The sequence below is a fragment of the Tupaia chinensis genome, unplaced genomic scaffold (assembly GCF_000334495.1).
Source record: "Tupaia chinensis unplaced genomic scaffold, TupChi_1.0 Scaffold000197_1, whole genome shotgun sequence".
NCBI lineage: Eukaryota > Metazoa > Chordata > Mammalia > Scandentia > Tupaiidae > Tupaia > Tupaia belangeri.
Window position 1 is genome coordinate 8,166,389 of NW_006159672.1, and position 18,114 is coordinate 8,184,502.

An 18,114-nucleotide genomic window follows, 5' to 3' on the forward strand; every position below is an offset into this window, starting at 1 on the left:
ATATGATCAATGCTCTTATAAAAGGATCCTCTGAGGAATCTCTCACAGTCCTCCAACATGTGAAATCAGTTAGAAGACAACAGCCTGCAGCCTAAAAGGGAGTTCCCATTAGAACCTACCCATCCTGATCTTGACTTTCAGTCTCCAGAACTGTGAGAAATAAACTTCTGTTGTTTATAAGCCACTTAGTTTAGGTTTTGTTATGGTAGCCTGATTGACTAAGGCAATCACATCATCAGTAAATTTTTTACCCTGCCTACACATCACAGATGTATTAATTACTAGCATCATAACAGGATTTGGCACACCACAGGGAAATTCTAATCTGCCTTGTTCTTTTTGGACCTTTAGCTTTTCACATGAATCATAATGTTTTAAACAAAGTTTTAGTATTCATTTAAAAACCATCAGGGTTTTAACTGGAATTGTATTGAATCTATAGATTGGAGTTGTATTTATGACATGAAATCTTTATATCCATGAGCATTAGATATGGAAAGATATCCAATATTTGTTGGTGATATCTCTTAAATAAAGTTTTTCTTTCTCATTTTTAAAAGAATTCTTTTGTTTAACTTCATTTATTTATTTTAAGTTGATCAGAGAACAGAGAGAGAGAGAGGGAAAGTGAGAAAGCAAGCCTCCAGGTTTGGGACTCAAACTGTGGTCAACCATCCGGTACCCTTAACCACCATGCCACCAGCTGACCCCTCTTTTTTTTTTTTTTTTTTTTTTTTTTGAGAGAGAGATTTTTGCTATAGGGCACATGTTCTCACCGGAGAGACAGGGAGAGAGAAACAGAAAGCAAAAAATCACACACACACACACCCCAGGGAGGCCAGCCACACCACAATCCTCCTCCATTCTCCTCCCAGGATCTGGGGCACACACGCACATGCATCCTGTGTGCGTTTTAAGTTGCCAGTTCCAGGACTTGAACCACAGTCAACCATGTGGGAGTCCAGCGACATAACCACTATGCCATCTGCTGGCCATTTTTTTATTAGGATATAGAGCTTTTCCATATCTTGATGTTGACATCAGGACTATACGTTTACCATAATTTTCAAGTTAAGTAAGTAAATCTCCCTGTGTGTGAATAAAGCCTTAAAAAACGTTTATTACAGCTGGATAGCAGATGCATAAATAGTAACTGACCTAACAGTATTGAATCTGTTGTGGACAAAGCGGAGGACATCGCGGTTTATAACCGAATTCTCAGACAGAATCAGTACGTTTGAATCTGACTACGGGAAGGATGCCGAACCTGCGCACATTCGAGTGGGGATGAACAGTCACAAGCAGGTTGGTGCAGTCTGTTGCTGGGACATAGTCACTTGCTGGTGGAGCTGCCGTGTGTCCAGATGGGTGCAGTCACTTGCTGGGGTGTGGGGGAGCCGTCACGTGTCCAGGGTCAGGCACTGTTACGTTTCCAGGCTCAGCGCCCTCACCTGCTGGATCCGCAGTCAGCTGCTGCGGGGCGCTGCCTCCGGCCTCATGGCCGCCCTCCAGCCCAGTCTGGGAGCACAGTGGTCCTCAGCTCTGGGCTTACTGCTGTTCTTCCTTCTGCAGTGGCCCTCAGCCCAGATTGCGGCCTCGGTCCATGGACATTCAAAGAGTCAGGGGGTCTCCCTCAGCGCTGCCGTGGGTAGGCCCCTGCCCCAGAGCACAGGCGGGCAGTGATGCCTTCACCCTAGAGCAGAGTCTGTGCCTTTAGACACTCTGCCTGCCCCTGTCCCATGGGTCCCTTCTGTCCTCCCCCTTCGGATGCTCTGGAGTAGACCTCTCGGCGCTCTATCCCTCTCCCTGCAGCTTGTGGACGGCGTCGTGTGCAGGGGAAGATTATAGGTGGCTCCCCAGCCCCGGAGAAGAAGTGGCCATGGCAGGTCAGCGTGCACTATGCCGGCTTCCACGTCTGCGGTGGCTCGATCCTCAACGAATACTGGGTCCTGTCAGCAGCACACTGCTTCAGTGGGTGAGGAGGTGTCTGAGGTCTGGAGACAGGCAAGGCTGGACTGCACCATGTGTCCAGGGCAACTCAGACTGCACCACCATAGCAACCAGGTCACCCTGCACACAGCTTCGTCCCTGAGCAACAAAACGGCTTACTTCTCATACGCTGGGTCACATACACCACATCTGGATGGCTCTCGATCCCTACGAGCCTGGCACCACCCACCATGGCTGAGCAGTGCAAGGCCTGGTCCCCACTTGCTCAGTCGGTCCCCACGTGGGAGGCTGGTTCCCTCACTAGTGGCTCCATCAGCGGATGACCCATAGGCAGCCCAGTCCCCACAGCTTGGGCCCTGCCACTCACCTCAGACTACAGAACACCACGGCTGCATGGGCATATCTGTGTGCAGGAGCAAGGCTCAGCCCTGGCCATCTGCCCTTTGCATGACACGTGCAGTCAGGTCCTTGGTAAGGGGTGCTCATGTGCATGGGCAGCTGTTTTGTACAGCTAGTGCCCAGTAGCTCCTATTAGTTCCCAGAGCCTCCCTAGGCCCAAGTCAAGACCTCTTTGAGGACAACACTGTCAGATAGGCAGGTAGATCCCTATTGTGGTTCAGGTCAAAGTTGGCTTTGCAATTCTATGGGAGTGAACCTGACCTCCAGACTCCCAGCACCGGGCCTGGGGTCTGTAGGCTGAAGGTGTAGGGGCCTATGCCTTTGTTCTTGCCTTCCAGGAACAAGAGGATTGAAGCCTATGACATATATGTGGGCCTCATTGATCTCAGTGAAGCTGGCAACCATACCCAGTGGTATGAGGTGAACCAGGTGATCTCACACCCCACCTACCGACAGCACCACCCCGTCGGAGGCGATGTTGCTTTGGTACAGCTGAAGAGCCGCATTGACTTTTCTGACTCTGTGCTCCCTGTGTGCCTGGCGCCTCCAAATGTGAACCTTACCAATGTTACTTGCTGGGTTACAGGATGGGGACTAATCTCACAAAAAGGTAAAAATAAAGTGAAGGGGTCAGTTCCTTTACTGGGGTGTGTGGATAAGATGAAGCCTTGCATTTCATCACAGAAGAATGTGTTTTTCCAGTTAAGGAAGTACAGGTGTCTGGGGATTTTTCCGTCACTAACACCTGAATACCATAATGCATAATTTATAAAGGATAGCTTATAGTTTTGGAGGTCCAAGATAAAGGGACCACATCCATTGATTGTATTTTTGCTGGTAGGGGCTCTTCGCAGGGACTTCCCAGGTGGCATAGGGCATCACATGGCAAGAGAGAGAAAGAGGGGGCATGTGTCTGTGTCTTTGTGTCATTTTCTCTCCTTATAAAGCCACCAGGATTCCAGAATGGGGGGGACGCATCCAGACTACCTTAATACTAATCACTCAAAGGCCCCACCTCTTAATTCCATAAATCAGATTAAGTTTTCACAGTCAAATTCAACACATGAATTTTGGGAGGATCCATTAAAATTGCAGCTGGGCTGGAATCCCCACCCATCAATCAACACCCATTTGTCGTATTGTAGACTTTTTGTTTTATCCCTGCCCGACTTTGTTGTATGCAGAAAAACAGTTATGGCTATTGAGTGTGACATTGTTATGCACTATGTCAAGAATACAAATTTAAGAGCATAGTTTTCCTGAAGATTTAAAAATAACTTAGGAATCTCCTTTAGCCTCTTAAGAAACTGATTAGTTATTATGCTTTGCTATAGAAAAGACTGTGCTTTCTCCTTAGGTTTATATCTGGTCACTTTATAATATTTATGGCTATTCAAAGGCTGTCTTAAAAATTGCTTTTTAGGGACCAGCAGTTAGCATAATGGCTATGTCGCTGGACTCCCATATTGTCGACCACGTTTCGAGTCCCGGACCCGGTGGCTTAAACTCACGCCGGGTGCATGTGCGTGCGTGCCCAAGATCCCGAGAGGAGAATGGAGGAGAAGGGATTGTGGTGTGGCCAACCCACCAGGGGGTGATGTCTCGCTTTCTGTCTCTCTGTCTCTCTCTGTCTGGCGAACGCATGCACCCTATAGCAAAAACCTCTCCCCCCAAAAAATTGCTTTTTAAAAATTAGTGTATTGATTTTTGCACATTAATCTTGTATCCAGACACCTTGTTGAACTCATTTTTTTATAGTTTGTGCTATAGTTTGAATACATCCTCCCAAAAAGTCATGTGTTGAGCCATTATAACGGTACTAAAAGGGTGAAAACTCAATCTAATTATGGTGTCAAAAGGCAGAAATTTTGGACCAGCAGTTGGCATAATGGCTATGTTGCTAGACTCCCATGTAGAATCAGTTTTCTAATACTTGTTAAAGATTTTTGCACCAATATTTATTGGACACATTAGCTATATTTTTCTGGTGATATTTTTGTCTGTCTTTAATATCAGTAATTTTGTAGTATAGGTATTATTTCTTTCTTAAACATTTGATAGAATTTGTTAGTGAAACCACTTGGACCTGGGCTTTCCTTCGTGGGAAGATTTTTTAAATTATTTATTTATTATTGTTTTATTATGTATTATTAATTACTCTATTCTTATGCAGTTCTATTTGGATTTTGTTTTCTACTCAGTCTAAAGTGTCTATTTGATAGCATATCAAATCTTACTCTCTTATAATTCTAATTTCTAAAGAGATATAGTTCATCTTTCTCTTTCTCTCTCTTCTTTTCTTTTAGAGGTTTTTGCCTTAGGGTGCGTGCACTGACCCTAGTGAGAAACAGAAATAGTGAGAGAGAAAGTGAGAAATCACACACACAACCCCCCAAGGGGATTGACCATACCACAATCTCCTCCTCCATTCTCCTCCCACTCTGGCACACATGCATGCACATGCAGCAGGCATGAGTTTCAAGCTACTGGGTCTAGGACTCAAACCACAGTCAGTCATGTGGGAGTCAGCGACATAATTACTCAGCCCTGTGCTGGCCCCAATGTTTCATCTTTCTTTGTTCATTTTGGTAGTTTATGTCTTCTCTCTTTTTTCTGTGGTCATTGTAACTAAAGATTTATCAAATTTGCTTGTCATTTGTTTGTGACCCTTCTTGTTTATTTTTTAATATTTTATTTAACTTTATTTATTTTAATTTTGACCAGAGAAAGACAGAGAGAGAGAGTGTGTGTGTGTGTGTGTGTATGAGAGAGAGAGAGAGAGAGTGAGAAAGCAAGCCACCAGGTCTAGTACTCGAACTGTGGTCGGCCATGTGGTAGTCCAGTGCCCCTTAACCACCATGCCACCTGCCAGCCCCATGACTCTTTTTCTTCTAATAAAAGCATTTAAAGCTATAATTTTCCCTATAAACACTGCTCTGAAAGCATTCCACGGATTTTGGTATACTGAGTCTTTGTTTTAAGTCCAAGATGTTGTCTAATTTCTCTCATGATTTCTACTTTAAAGTGTTATTTAATTTTTAAGAATTTGGTAAATTCCAATTTTTTTCTATCGTTAACGTCACCTTTCATTTCAATCCACTTAGAGAAAATACTTTCTATGATTTTACACTTTTTCATCTTATTAAGACATGTATTAACATTACGGCTTAGCATATGATCTGTTTTGGAGAATGATCCATGTGTGCTCGGAAAGTCTACCCGTCTTGCTGTCATTAGGGTACAGTTTTTTATAAATCCTAGGTAGCTGACAATATTGTTCAAGTCTTCTATATACTTACTAGTTTTCTGTCTTTTTAAATAAATTATTTATAGTAGAGTATTGAAATCTTCAACTATCAACTTTTAATTTTTTTTCCAGATAGCATATGCACTCACTGGAGAGAGAGAAGTAGAGAGAGGAGGAAAATGAGAAAGCATCCTCCCCCCACTAGGGATGCCCATGCCACAATCTCTTCTCCATTTCTCCTTTTAGAATTTTGGCACATGTATAAATGCTCCTGGCATGTTTCTCAAGCCACTGGGTCCAGGACTTGAACCACATAGTCAGCCATGTAGGAGACAGCCACCTTAACCACTATACCACTGGCTGGCCCACTAACTATGATTTTTTTGTAATTATTAATTAATTTTTTGTGGGGTACAGTATGATTTTTCACAACATACATATGTTGTTATCAAATTACAAATGTAGACATACTTATTTTCTTCCAACTATAGCTGTTAAATTATTTATTTCTCCTTTCAAGTATGAGGTTTTGCTTTATGTGTTTTCTGGCTTTTTGGGTACATAGCCATTTATAATTATGTCCTCATGATGTAGTGTCTCTACTTTTCATCACGTAGTCTTCAGAATATAACTGAAATGTCTCTCTTTTTGTCCCTAGTCATACTATTTGTTTTTAAATCTATTTTGTCTGATATTAATCTAGCCACTTGGACTCTGTTACAGTTACTGTTTGTATGATGGTATATTTTATCTCATTCTTTTACTTTCAACCTATATGTCTTTTAAAGTATACCTTTTGTAGACAATATAGGCTAAACAGTGCATAGTTGGGTCTTTTTCATCTGAAAATCTTTGCCTTTTGGTCAAAATGTTTAGTTTATCCACTTTTGATACAATTATTGGTATGGCTGAATTTAAATTTACACTCTTGCTATAGGTTTTCTATGTTATCTATATGTTCTCTTTCCTCTATTCTTTCCATGACTGCTTTTGTATTAAGAAAATGTTTTTTTTGGTATACTATTGTAATGCTTTTTTGATTTTTAAACTATACTTTCAGAGATATTTTGTAACCAGTTGTGGTAGAGACTACTGAGTTTATGACAATTTACTCAGATTCATACTGATTTAATTCTGGTAAAATATAGCAACTTTGTTTTAATATTATTCCTCCATTTTTGTGCTAATAGTGTCACATATACTACATCTACGCATGATAGTAACTTTAGAATATAACTGTAACTACTGCTGTATACAATTTAGTATTTAAAAAAAAAAAAGAAATTGAGGGATCAGCAGTTGGAGTAATGGTTACGTCACTGGACTCCCACATAGTTGATTGTGGTTCAAGTCTCAGACCTAGCAGCTTAAACTCTCTCTGGGCACATGTGTGTGCATGTCCAAGATCCTGAGAGGAGAATGGAGGAGAAGGGATTGTGGTGTAGTCATCCCCCCGGGAGCTGATTTTTTTGTTTTCTGTCTCTTTGTCTCTCTGTGTCTTTCTGGCAAGCACACGTGCCCTATAGCAAAAACCTCTCCCCCCAAAAAATAAATAAATAAAGGACAAAGAAAGAAAAAAATTGAGAGAAGAAAAGAGGAAAACATATTAACACATTGATTTCTGGTGCTCTTCATTTGTTTCTGTGGATTAAAGTAGCATCTGGTGTCATTTCGTTTCAGACTGAAGAACTTCTTTTAATATTTCATGAAAGGTAAGTCTGCTAAATTTTTCTCGGTTTTTGCTTATCTGGAAATGCCTTTAATTTACCTGTATTTTTGAAGAGCAGTTTAGTTTGTTGGATATAGAATTTTTTCCTGGAGTGATTTTTCTTTTAACACTGTTCATTGTAATTTCATTTCCTCTGGCTTTCATTGTTTCTGATGCAAAGTCAACTGTCGGTCATATTGTTTTTCTTTATACAATTGGTTGTTTTCTCTTGTTGCTTTCAGTATTTTTCTGGTCTTTGGCTTTCAGTAGTTTGATTATGGTGTATCTAGGTGTAGACCTTTTATCTTTCCTGTTGTTTACTGAGCTACTCATATTTCCATATTCTCTTTCATCAAATTCAGTATGTTTTAAATCACAATTGCTTAAATCTTTTCTTTTGCCTCATTCTTCTTCCAGGAGTCCTAGTACACGTATGTTGGTTCTGTTGATGTTGTCCATGGGTTTCTAATGCTCTTCATTTCTCTTTAAAAAAAATTTTTTTTGTTCTTTTATTCAGATTGGGTTATTTCTACTAGTCTATCTTCAATTTCACTGGTTATTTTTCCTGCCATTTCAAATCTTTTGTTTTGTACTGAATCATTTATGTTGGTTACTATACTTTTTAACTCTAGAATTTTGTTTTGTTCTTTTTTTGTAATTTCTGTTTTTTTCACTGAGACTCCTTATATGATGACTCACTGTTGTGATATAGTCATTTAACTATTTAAACATTTTTTTTTCTTAATTCTTTGAACTTTATTTTAACAGCTGTTTTGACATCTTTGTCAACCGAAACCAGTACTGGGCTAACATAGAGTCTATACTGGCGTATTTTTTTCCTGACTATAGGTCACACATTACTTTTTGTATGTCTCATAACTTTTGTTGTCAGAAATTTGACAATAAATAATGCATTGTAATAACCCTGAAGTTTTTTCCTGAAGGTTTTGTTTTTATTTATTTTATCTTCTGTTAGTAATTTGCTTGTCCTTAGTTTTTGTCTCCTATAGTTTTCAGCTGCTAATATCTGTGTTTGGGGAGGTTTTTTTTTCCTCACTTCTCATATTCCAGAAGAATATATGTTCATTTCCAGTATTTTCATTCCACTTTGTTTTATACAACCAAGAGTATTCATCTTATTATTGCCATTTAATACAGGACCTGCATGTTTGGACATATTTATCTCGTTAATCCAGTTCCTTTCCTCTTCACATTACACTTCTTTACACTTCTTTCATTTAAGCTTACTGTCCTTATTTGCTAAGAATATGCTACAACAGTAACTGTTTCAAAGAAGAAATTACAAAATGAATTAGAAAATATTTTGAGATGAATGAAAATAAAAATACAACATACTGTAACTTATAGAGTGCCACAAATATAATGCTCAGAGGGATATTTTTAACTGTAAATGTCTGCATCTAAAAAGAAGAAAGATCTTGGGCAGGTCTGTAGCGTTGTGGTTAAGGCTGCTACATCCCACATGACTCATCCTGTTGTCTTCCAGATTGGCAGCTAGAGAAACATGCAGGTGTGTGTGTGTGTGTGTGTGTGTGTGTGTGTGCATTTGTGTGTGCCTAAAATTCCAAAGGGAGGAAGAAATAAATGAGAAAGGATTGGAGTATGACCATTTCCCTGGGTGCTTTCTCTCTCTCCACACCACACACATTCTCACTCCCATAATTGCACATGCTCTCTAGCATATTTAAGAAAAAGAAGGTCACGATTCAATAACTTCATTTTATGAATTAAGGTCCTAGTGAAAGAAGAGCAAACAAAACCCTAAGCTAACAGAAGGAAAGAAATAGGGATCTTAGAACATATCCCTTGCAGTTAAGGGGGTACTAGTGTATTCTCTTCTAAGTTCACCTCTTTTGTAGTACCCTGTGATCACCTAGAAACAACCATTTGACTTTCGTAATTGGCTTTGAAGGCCACCTGCCAAGTTTTCAAGTTCAAGAAATACATTTTCTATCTTCCACATTACCAACAGCAACATTTTTGCTGCTTCATAACACAGGTTACCCCCCTTCCTAAACTCCTATATCAGTTTGCTTTTCCTTTTTACCAGATTCCATTATGGGTGTTCCCATCTACCAGATCCCAAAACCAATGTCATCTATTTGTTAGTCTTATAGAAGCCTCCAAATTCTTTTCTTGTTGTTATTATTATTGTTTTGTTTTGTTTCTGTTTTTGTTTATAAGCCAGAGGGCATATACACTTACCAGAAAGAGAGAGTGGAGTTGAGTGGGGATAGTAAGTGGAGCAGGAGAAAACACTCCATAGTCATGATGCATCCTTTCTCTTCCATTAATCCATCCAGGCTCCTTTCCATGTGGATCCCAATGTGCCACCATCCAGCCCTCATTAGTCTTGATTTTTAAGCACATCCAGGAAAAGGTTGACCCAAGGCTCAGACTCTGCCCACCTGAAACGGAACCACACAGTCTCCAGACTAATCCCACAAATGTATACATCTTTATACTCTCTGTAGAGTATATGTAATAGATGGAGAGGGAAATGGTGCTTGCACATCCACCATCTCTGTAGGCCCAAGTCATATCCAGTCTTCAAGGTACTCTCATTCCAGCAAACATTCCCAAATTTGTCATACCCTCTCTTTTTTTATACATCAAATGTCATTTAATCCTCATAGGTGCAGAATTTAATTTGATTCATCCTAAGTCTCAGTTTAAAAAATACATTAGTGGGGACTAAATAGTGGTGCAGTGGTAGAACATGACATCCTGCAAAGCTAACCCAAATGTGAATGTTCCCAGTTCATATCTGCAGACTTCCCAAGTATCCCTGGCATGTGTGTGCCCATAATCTGGCACTGACTGAGGATGGATCATGGTGTCAAAATCCTGTTGGGTGTTTGCTCTCTCTTTCTCTTGGCAGAAATAGACTTTTAAAAACACATTTTCATTGGTTCCTGCATGGTCAAAATCTTTTATCGATTTTTACTTGTAATAATTTAGTATATCCACAGAAACACCACTAAAACAGGGAAATTAGAAAATTGAGAATAAGTTATATCAACTTCTGTGGTCTTATCCTCTGCCTCTCTCACCTGAGGGAACTTCTTACCATAATTTTTTTTATAGACACTTTATGGTGTACCCCCCTTCCTAAACTCCTATATCAGTTTGCTTTTCCTTTTTACCAGATTCCATTATGGGTGTTCCCATCTACCAGATCCCAAAACCAATGTCATCTATTTGTTAGTCTTATAGAAGCCTCCAAATTCTTTTCTTGTTGTTATTATTATTGTTTTGTTTTGTTTCTGTTTTTGTTTATAAGCCAGAGGGCATATACACTTACCAGAAAGAGAGAGTGGAGTTGAGTGGGGATAGTAAGTGGAGCAGGAGAAAACACTCCATAGTCATGATGCATCCTTTCTCTTCCATTAATCCATCCAGGCTCCTTTCCATGTGGATCCCAATGTGCCACCATCCAGCCCTCATTAGTCTTGATTTTTAAGCACATCCAGGAAAAGGTTGACCCAAGGCTCAGACTCTGCCCACCTGAAACGGAACCACACAGTCTCCAGACTAATCCCACAAATGTATACATCTTTATACTCTCTGTAGAGTATATGTAATAGATGGAGAGGGAAATGGTGCTTGCACATCCACCATCTCTGTAGGCCCAAGTCATATCCAGTCTTCAAGGTACTCTCATTCCAGCAAACATTCCCAAATTTGTCATACCCTCTCTTTTTTTATACATCAAATGTCATTTAATCCTCATAGGTGCAGAATTTAATTTGATTCATCCTAAGTCTCAGTTTAAAAAATACATTAGTGGGGACTAAATAGTGGTGCAGTGGTAGAACATGACATCCTGCAAAGCTAACCCAAATGTGAATGTTCCCAGTTCATATCTGCAGACTTCCCAAGTATCCCTGGCATGTGTGTGCCCATAATCTGGCACTGACTGAGGATGGATCATGGTGTCAAAATCCTGTTGGGTGTTTGCTCTCTCTTTCTCTTGGCAGAAATAGACTTTTAAAAACACATTTTCATTGGTTCCTGCATGGTCAAAATCTTTTATCGATTTTTACTTGTAATAATTTAGTATATCCACAGAAACACCACTAAAACAGGGAAATTAGAAAATTGAGAATAAGTTATATCAACTTCTGTGGTCTTATCCTCTGCCTCTCTCACCTGAGGGAACTTCTTACCATAATTTTTTTTATAGACACTTTATGGTGTATATATATATATAGAGAGAGAGAGAGAGAGAGACTCCTGGGCCCTTTGCATAGAATTCATTGTCCTTCATGGGCAATTGGGAAAGTTCCAACCTTGAATCATAGAACAGTAGGCTTCACTCTCTAGGATCCACCTTTATAGATTCCTTTATAACACCCCGGGACTTAAACTGGGAATAACCTTGCCATACACCCGCAAGGTTATGCTCTTCCCCTTGCAGACCTCATTAATTATGCATACATAATACAACACATGGCTTTAGGATATATAAGTCCAAATAAGTCCTGGGGCTACGTAACCCAATTTTACAGTGCCCTGGTTGAGGACAACAAAAAACAAAAACCTGAAGAGTATCACCCATCTTCATTTAGGTCACTCAGATAAGATTACATGGGTGCAATTCTGCAACAATACTTACTTTACTTGGGGTTCAAGTATACAATAATAAATTCCTCTTTAATTTTCCCTTTTACCCCATTCTTCCACTGTTAAAGCCAGCAAAGCTTTTTAAAAAATTAAAAACAAACTAAATAAACAAAAACCTCTTTATGACACTCATTGCACAAGCCTGTCCTATCTTCCACTCACTCAACTCTTCATTGAATAGTATCTTAGTTTCACTGGCTTATTTTATTTGTTTTGTTCATTTTATAGAATTGTGTGTCTCTGCACATATTCATTAAGACAAATTTAAATCAAGACCTAGAACATTTTCATAATCCCAACATTGTTTCTCACTATTTAACAGTCAATTCTTCTTCCATGGCATCTATTGCTCTGATTGTTATTCCTATTAATGGGTTTTATATTTTCAAACTTCATATAAGTGAGATAATACAGTGTTTACTCTCTTGTCCTTCTGCTAAATATAATCTGTAAGAGCAATTCATATTTTTGCATGCATCATTAGTTCCTTTTAATTTATTGTTGAAAAATAGTTAATAGCAAGAATATACCTATGATCAGCAGATGGCATAATGGTTACATTGCTGGACTTCCACATAGTTGACTGCCATTCAAATCCTGGATTTGGTGGCTTAAACCTCATGCCAGGCGTGTGTGCGTGTGTGCCCAAAATCCCCTCACACCAGGCGCGTGTGCGTGTGTGCCCAAAATCCCAAGAGAAAAATGGAGGAGAAAGGATTGCAGCATGGCCATCCCCCAAGGGAGTGATTTCTCACTTTCTTTCTCTCTGTGTCTCTTCAGTGACCACATACACCCTATAGCAAAAGTCTATCTTTAAAAAAATGTGTATATATACATATATGTATATGTGTATATATATAATTTCTTCAATTGATTGACATTGAATTTTTTAAGTTTTGGGCAATTGTGAATAATGAACATAATTCTACAGCTTGTTTTGTATATCCGTAGTTATTGTTCTTGGGTACATAGATAAGAGTGATATTACTTGATCATGCTGTTTTGAGAATTTGAAAATAATTTTTCAAAGCAGTGGTGTCATATTACACTTTAATCAGCAATGAACAAGAACTATAGACTTGTTTGTCCATAGTTGTCTTTATTTCCCCTTTGTTATTGAAAGATAGTTTCAATAGACACAGAATTCTGGGTTGACAGTTTTCTGTTTTAGTTTTTGTTTTGCAGGACGTTAGCTGGCCCATTTTCTCCCGGGCTGCCTACTTCCTGATAAAAAAGAAATTTTAAAAAATCTGTTGTGTAGGGACCAGCAGATGGTGTGGTGGTTAAGGGCCCTGGACTCCCACATAATTGACTGTGGTTCAAATCCATGGTGGCTTGCTTTCTCACTTTCTCAGTCTCTCTGCCCAGCCCCCTCCCCATCAAATTTAAATAAATAAATAAATAAAGTTTAATTAAATAATTCTTTTAAAAAAATCCTATCGTGTGTATCTTTTATCTTTAGTCCTCTGCATGTAGCAGTTTCCCCTTTTCTGACTGCCTTCAAGATTTCTCCTCAACTTGTATTTCGTCTACTTGACTATAACATGTCTAGGTATATTGTTTTATTCTGGCTTGGAGTTCTCTGACCTTTTAAAATCTGTGGCTTATTCCTTTAATTTTGGAAATACTCTGGCCATTGTATCTTCACATATTTCTTCTGCCTCATACTCTCTTTTCTTCTGGGAGTAACTTCACATGTTAAATTGCTTGCTTTTGTCTCACACTCTTAAATCCCCTGTTCTGCTTCCCCCTCTCCACAACACATACACTTTTTCTCTTTGTGCTTTTAGTTTGGATAATTTCTATTGACCTATCTTTAAGTTCATTGATTGTATTTTCCTTAGTTGTCTTCAGTCTGCTGATAATCCCATCGAAGGAAATTTTTACCTCTGACATTGTTTTCCAGTTGATTCTTTTCTTATTGTGTGCATCTTTCTGCTTAAGTTCTTTATTGTTCATACATGTTGTACATGTCTCCATAATTCCCTTAATATATCAAGCATGGTTATTTAAAATCTCTGTCAAATATTTCCAACATCCTGGTTATCTATGGGTCTGATTTTGTAATGTTTCAGCTTTTGACAATGGGTCTAGTCTTCTGTTTTGTTTTTTCCTTAGTGTGTGTGTGTGTGTGTGTGTGTGTGTGTTGTAATTTTTGATTGAATGCCAGACATCATAGAAGGATGTTTAAGACTAATGTATCTATACCAAAATCAGACATTCCTCTTATACCAAGCTGTTAATGGAGTGGACTTAGGGTTCAGTCAATCTCATGAGTCTCTGAGCTGGCTTTGATCTTATTGTTACCTTCAATGCACCAGAGTCTTCTGATTCTTTCAGTGGGTGGGGTGCTTTTCTTTTGCACTTAGTGTGAGATGGGGAGTTTCTCTATGTCCTGTTCCACCCTTCACTTTCAGAAATACTTGCACACTTGTAACAGATTCTTGCCTGTCCTCTAGAAGAAACAGCTCTTTCTGGCATTTGTTGGCCAATTCTCTTCTGAGGAGAAGAGGTCTGTATCTCTCCAGTCCAGTCTCCATCCAGGATTAAGCCTGCATCCTAGTCCATTATTGTGTCATTAACAGAAATACCTGAGACTGATTTGTAAAGAAATAAATGTTTATTTGACTCACAGTTCTCATAACTGGAAAATCCAAATGTGTGAAGCTGGCATCAGGCTGGCTACATGACAACATGACCAGCAGAGGCAGAGAGGATGACAGGCATGTGTAGAGAAAGGAGACCTAGAGACAGCTCTCTTCCTTTTATAACAACCCACTCTTCAAGAACTAACCCTTTCCCATGAGAACTAGAACCCACTAGGTCTTGTAAGACATCATTAATCTATTTATGAGAATGATGCCTCCATGATCCAGTCATCACCCTCTAGGCTGCACCTCCCCACAAAACCATTATACTGGGGACAAATTTGTAAAATATTAACTTTTAGGGAACAAAAGATTGTTAAAACCATAGCAGCATGTGTGCCTCTGCTTTAGAATAAGACTTCTACACACTTCTACCTCCAGGAGAAGCCAAACTCTGTTTTATTATCTGTGGTGGCTCTTAAGAGAATTCCAGCACTATTCCACGGCATAGTCAACCTCTGGTTTTTGCTGGTATGAGCTCTTGGGCCCAAGAGACTTACTGAGGGTCAAAGGACTGTTTATAAACAGCCTTCATTAGCAGTTTGTGTCAGATCTTAATGCTGCTCTCCATTAGCTGAAGGCTTCGGCTCTACCTGAGAGGAGCAAAGCAAGCTGTGTTATTAGGGTTCCCCGGAGCAGCTAGTCATCCTCCTGTCCCATCTGTGAAACTCGTTTTTCTCCCAGTGTTTCTTATGAAAGAGAAAGAGCAACCAGAGACCTTGGGTCTTGCATATGGAACCTGAGACTAAAAACTCTGCCAAGTGTCCCATCTTTGGTTTTCCTATACCAGTTGTCTGGTCAAAGCTCCTCCCTCTGTGTGAGCAGGATTCCTCTGTGTGGGGGGGTGGGCAGGGCTCCTCTCTGTGGCCAGTCAGGGCTCTTCTGTGTAGGACATGGTCTTTTGTTTGGATCAACAGGGCTCTTCTCATTAGTGGGCCCCCTGCTGTCCACTGGGAACAAGAACCTCACTTGTGTGCAGGCAAGAAGTCCTTACCTGGTTACCCATCTCTGGACAGGTGATATACCAGATGAGCTACAGGAGGTCCAGCTTCCCCTGATCCCAGTGCTTCTTTGCCAGCTGCTTTATGGACACCCATCTTTCATTCTGAAGGACATGCTGTGTGCTGGAGACATTGGAAACAGGAAGACCGCATGTGAGGTGCATCTCCCACCTGATTGGTTTAAGTTGAGGGGCTGGATTGGGGAACCCGGGTGGCTACATGCAGAAGAGACAGGGACCTAGTGCCTCCATGGACTGCAGTGGACTCTGATGTCAGGTGCCTTCTAACTATGGACGGGGAACCTAAAGCCATGCACACATTGCTGCTGTAGGAGCATGCATGAATGCTACACACCTGCAGCAGATCTTGGCCATAAGTCTCTGAGTTCTACTGTAGCTGGTAATAGAGTTATGTAAGTGGAGTGGGGTGGAGGGAGCACTGACCCTGTCTCAAAATGTCTTCACTGGATCACTCCTCCTGCACCTGTGAGGCAGATGCAGGAGGCAGCAGATCCTGGACTTCCTGTCCACAGAAAATTCCCTCTTCCTTTCCAGGGTGATTCTGGGGGACCACTCGTCTGTGAACTCAACCACATCTGGGTGCAGATTGGAATTGTGAGCTGGGGTCGTGGTTGTGCCCAGCCTGTGTATCCCACAGTGTTTGCCCGAGTCTCCTATTTCTCAAATTGGATACATAATAATGTAGAAACCACACCTAATCCTCCTCTGCCAGCCCCCGCCTTCTCTCCCACTCTAAGGGCCACTCTTAGTGTCCTTGTGACTATGCTGGCTGGTCCATCAGTGTTGTGAGGGATGAGAAACAACCCCTTACCCCTGACTTCCACATAGCTACATACCCTGACTCTGTCTAGTTGCAGCTCCCTCCATCCCACCTCAGACGCCAGACCTCTGCATACCTCCTGATAGGTTCTCTTTGGAGCTGGATGAGGGCCATCCATCCAGGTCCTGAAGATGAAAGGATAGTGAAGGACTGATTCAAAAAACAAGAGTCAGGGGGCCAGGGAATGCCCAAGAAGGCAGAAAGGAAATCGAGGGAGAGCCAAGAGCTTGGACTGAGTGCATTCGAGATTTAATAAGGTCATTAAATATTTATGAAGCACATATCTTAGAATTGCTGTATTGATCTTTCCACCCTGGAGCTGCTGCAGGTGCCCTCTGTCCACTCAGAATGGAGGGCCCATCCTTCCCTCCTGACACAGCAGCCCCACAGTTAGGGTGAGATAGGGCCTATGGCATGGAAACACAGTACAAACCACACTGAGCCTTTCTAGAAACTGATGGTTACCCAGACACCTGAATGTGTCACATGTAATCACAGCTATGGCTAGAGGGAATGTCCTTATTTAAATATTTAAGTCTATAAATATAAAAGCTTTTGCAGATGTTTAAATATCCAGTTTGAAAAAAAAAAAAAAAGAAAATGTGAGTTGGGAGTAGGCACAAGTAAGGAACTAAAAAGAAAAAGGCAGAAATCAATAAGTCCAAAATCAGAAAAACAGTAATATTTCAAAAATCTGCTTTATAAAAAAAAAAAAAAAAAAAAAACCAGAGTGGGAGGGAGGTAAGGATGGGCCCATAGCCCAGTGGTTAAGGGAAATCAGATCTCACCTGACTGATTGCAGTTCAGATCCCTGCCCCAGTGACCTGAAAATCACACCAGGCATGTGTGTGCATGCTCCAGATCTTAGCAGGATAGAGGAATGGAGGAGAAAGGAATGTGTCCACTATGATCATACCCCACGGGGGGCGGGGGGAGGGGCGCGGAGGGTCTCTCTCTCTCTCTCTCTTTTCTTTCTCTCTTCTCTCTCTGTCTCCCTCTCTTCTGTCTTCCTCTGGCAAGTGTACATGCCCACTGGCATTTTTTTTTAATAGGGAAACCTAATCAAGATAGAAAATAAAATTTAAAAAAACTCCACAAAATAAGAATGACAAGGAGGAGTATCCATTAAAACAGAAGATATAAGAAATCATGAAATATTATACAACTATGTAAATAAATTTAAATTAAAAATAACACTTTGGGGGCCAGCAGGTGGCATGGTGTGGTTAAGTGCTGGACACTCCCACATGGCTGACCATGGTTTGGGTCCTGGACCTGGTGGCTTGCTTTCTCACTTTCCCTCTCTTTCTCTCTGTGTCTCTCTCTGCTCACATTAAAATAAATGAATAAATAAATAAAAACTAAATAAATAATTCTTTAAAAAATAACACATTTTAGGAAGAAAACTTTTACCAAAACTAGTCCCAGTAGAGATAAAAGGTTTAAACAGACCAAATTCCATAGAAGAAATGGAGAAACTTAAGAAAGAAACATCCACTCCCAGGAAAAGCCCTGGACAAGGATGGTTCCCAAACTTTCAACTACGGAACATTGCATTGCTACCAGGCATCGATGATGGAAGAAAACCTCCAAATTCTCTGTAGGAGCAAATATATCTGAATACACAAATCCGACATAACATTACACAGAAAAAGATTAATATAACATGGTTCA

The 18,114-nt window shown here is 40.4% G+C and overlaps 1 protein-coding gene across 6 annotated transcripts in view; it reads left to right on the forward strand.

The window, feature by feature from the left end:
* The first annotated feature begins 1,469 nt into the window (after positions 1 to 1,469).
* PRSS38 (serine protease 38) overlaps positions 1,470 to 18,114 on the forward strand; it is a 25,673-nt gene continuing 9,028 nt past the window's right edge. Inside the window, exons 1-6 of one of the 6 annotated variants that reach the window (XM_027771215.1) lie at positions 1,470 to 1,648; positions 1,813 to 1,975; positions 2,688 to 2,959; positions 15,616 to 15,758; positions 16,155 to 16,214; positions 16,472 to 16,721. In XM_027771215.1, coding sequence (XP_027627016.1) covers positions 1,498 to 1,648; positions 1,813 to 1,975; positions 2,688 to 2,959; positions 15,616 to 15,758; positions 16,155 to 16,214; positions 16,472 to 16,594 — 912 coding nt within the window. In that variant the 5' untranslated portion in view covers positions 1,470 to 1,497 and the 3' untranslated portion in view covers positions 16,595 to 16,721. Of the gene's footprint in view, positions 1,649 to 1,812; positions 1,976 to 2,687; positions 2,960 to 15,615; positions 15,759 to 16,154; positions 16,722 to 18,114 lie in introns of those variants that run through there. The other 5 variants (XM_027771217.1, XM_027771216.1, XM_006146969.1 and 2 more) reach the window with 5 other exon arrangements.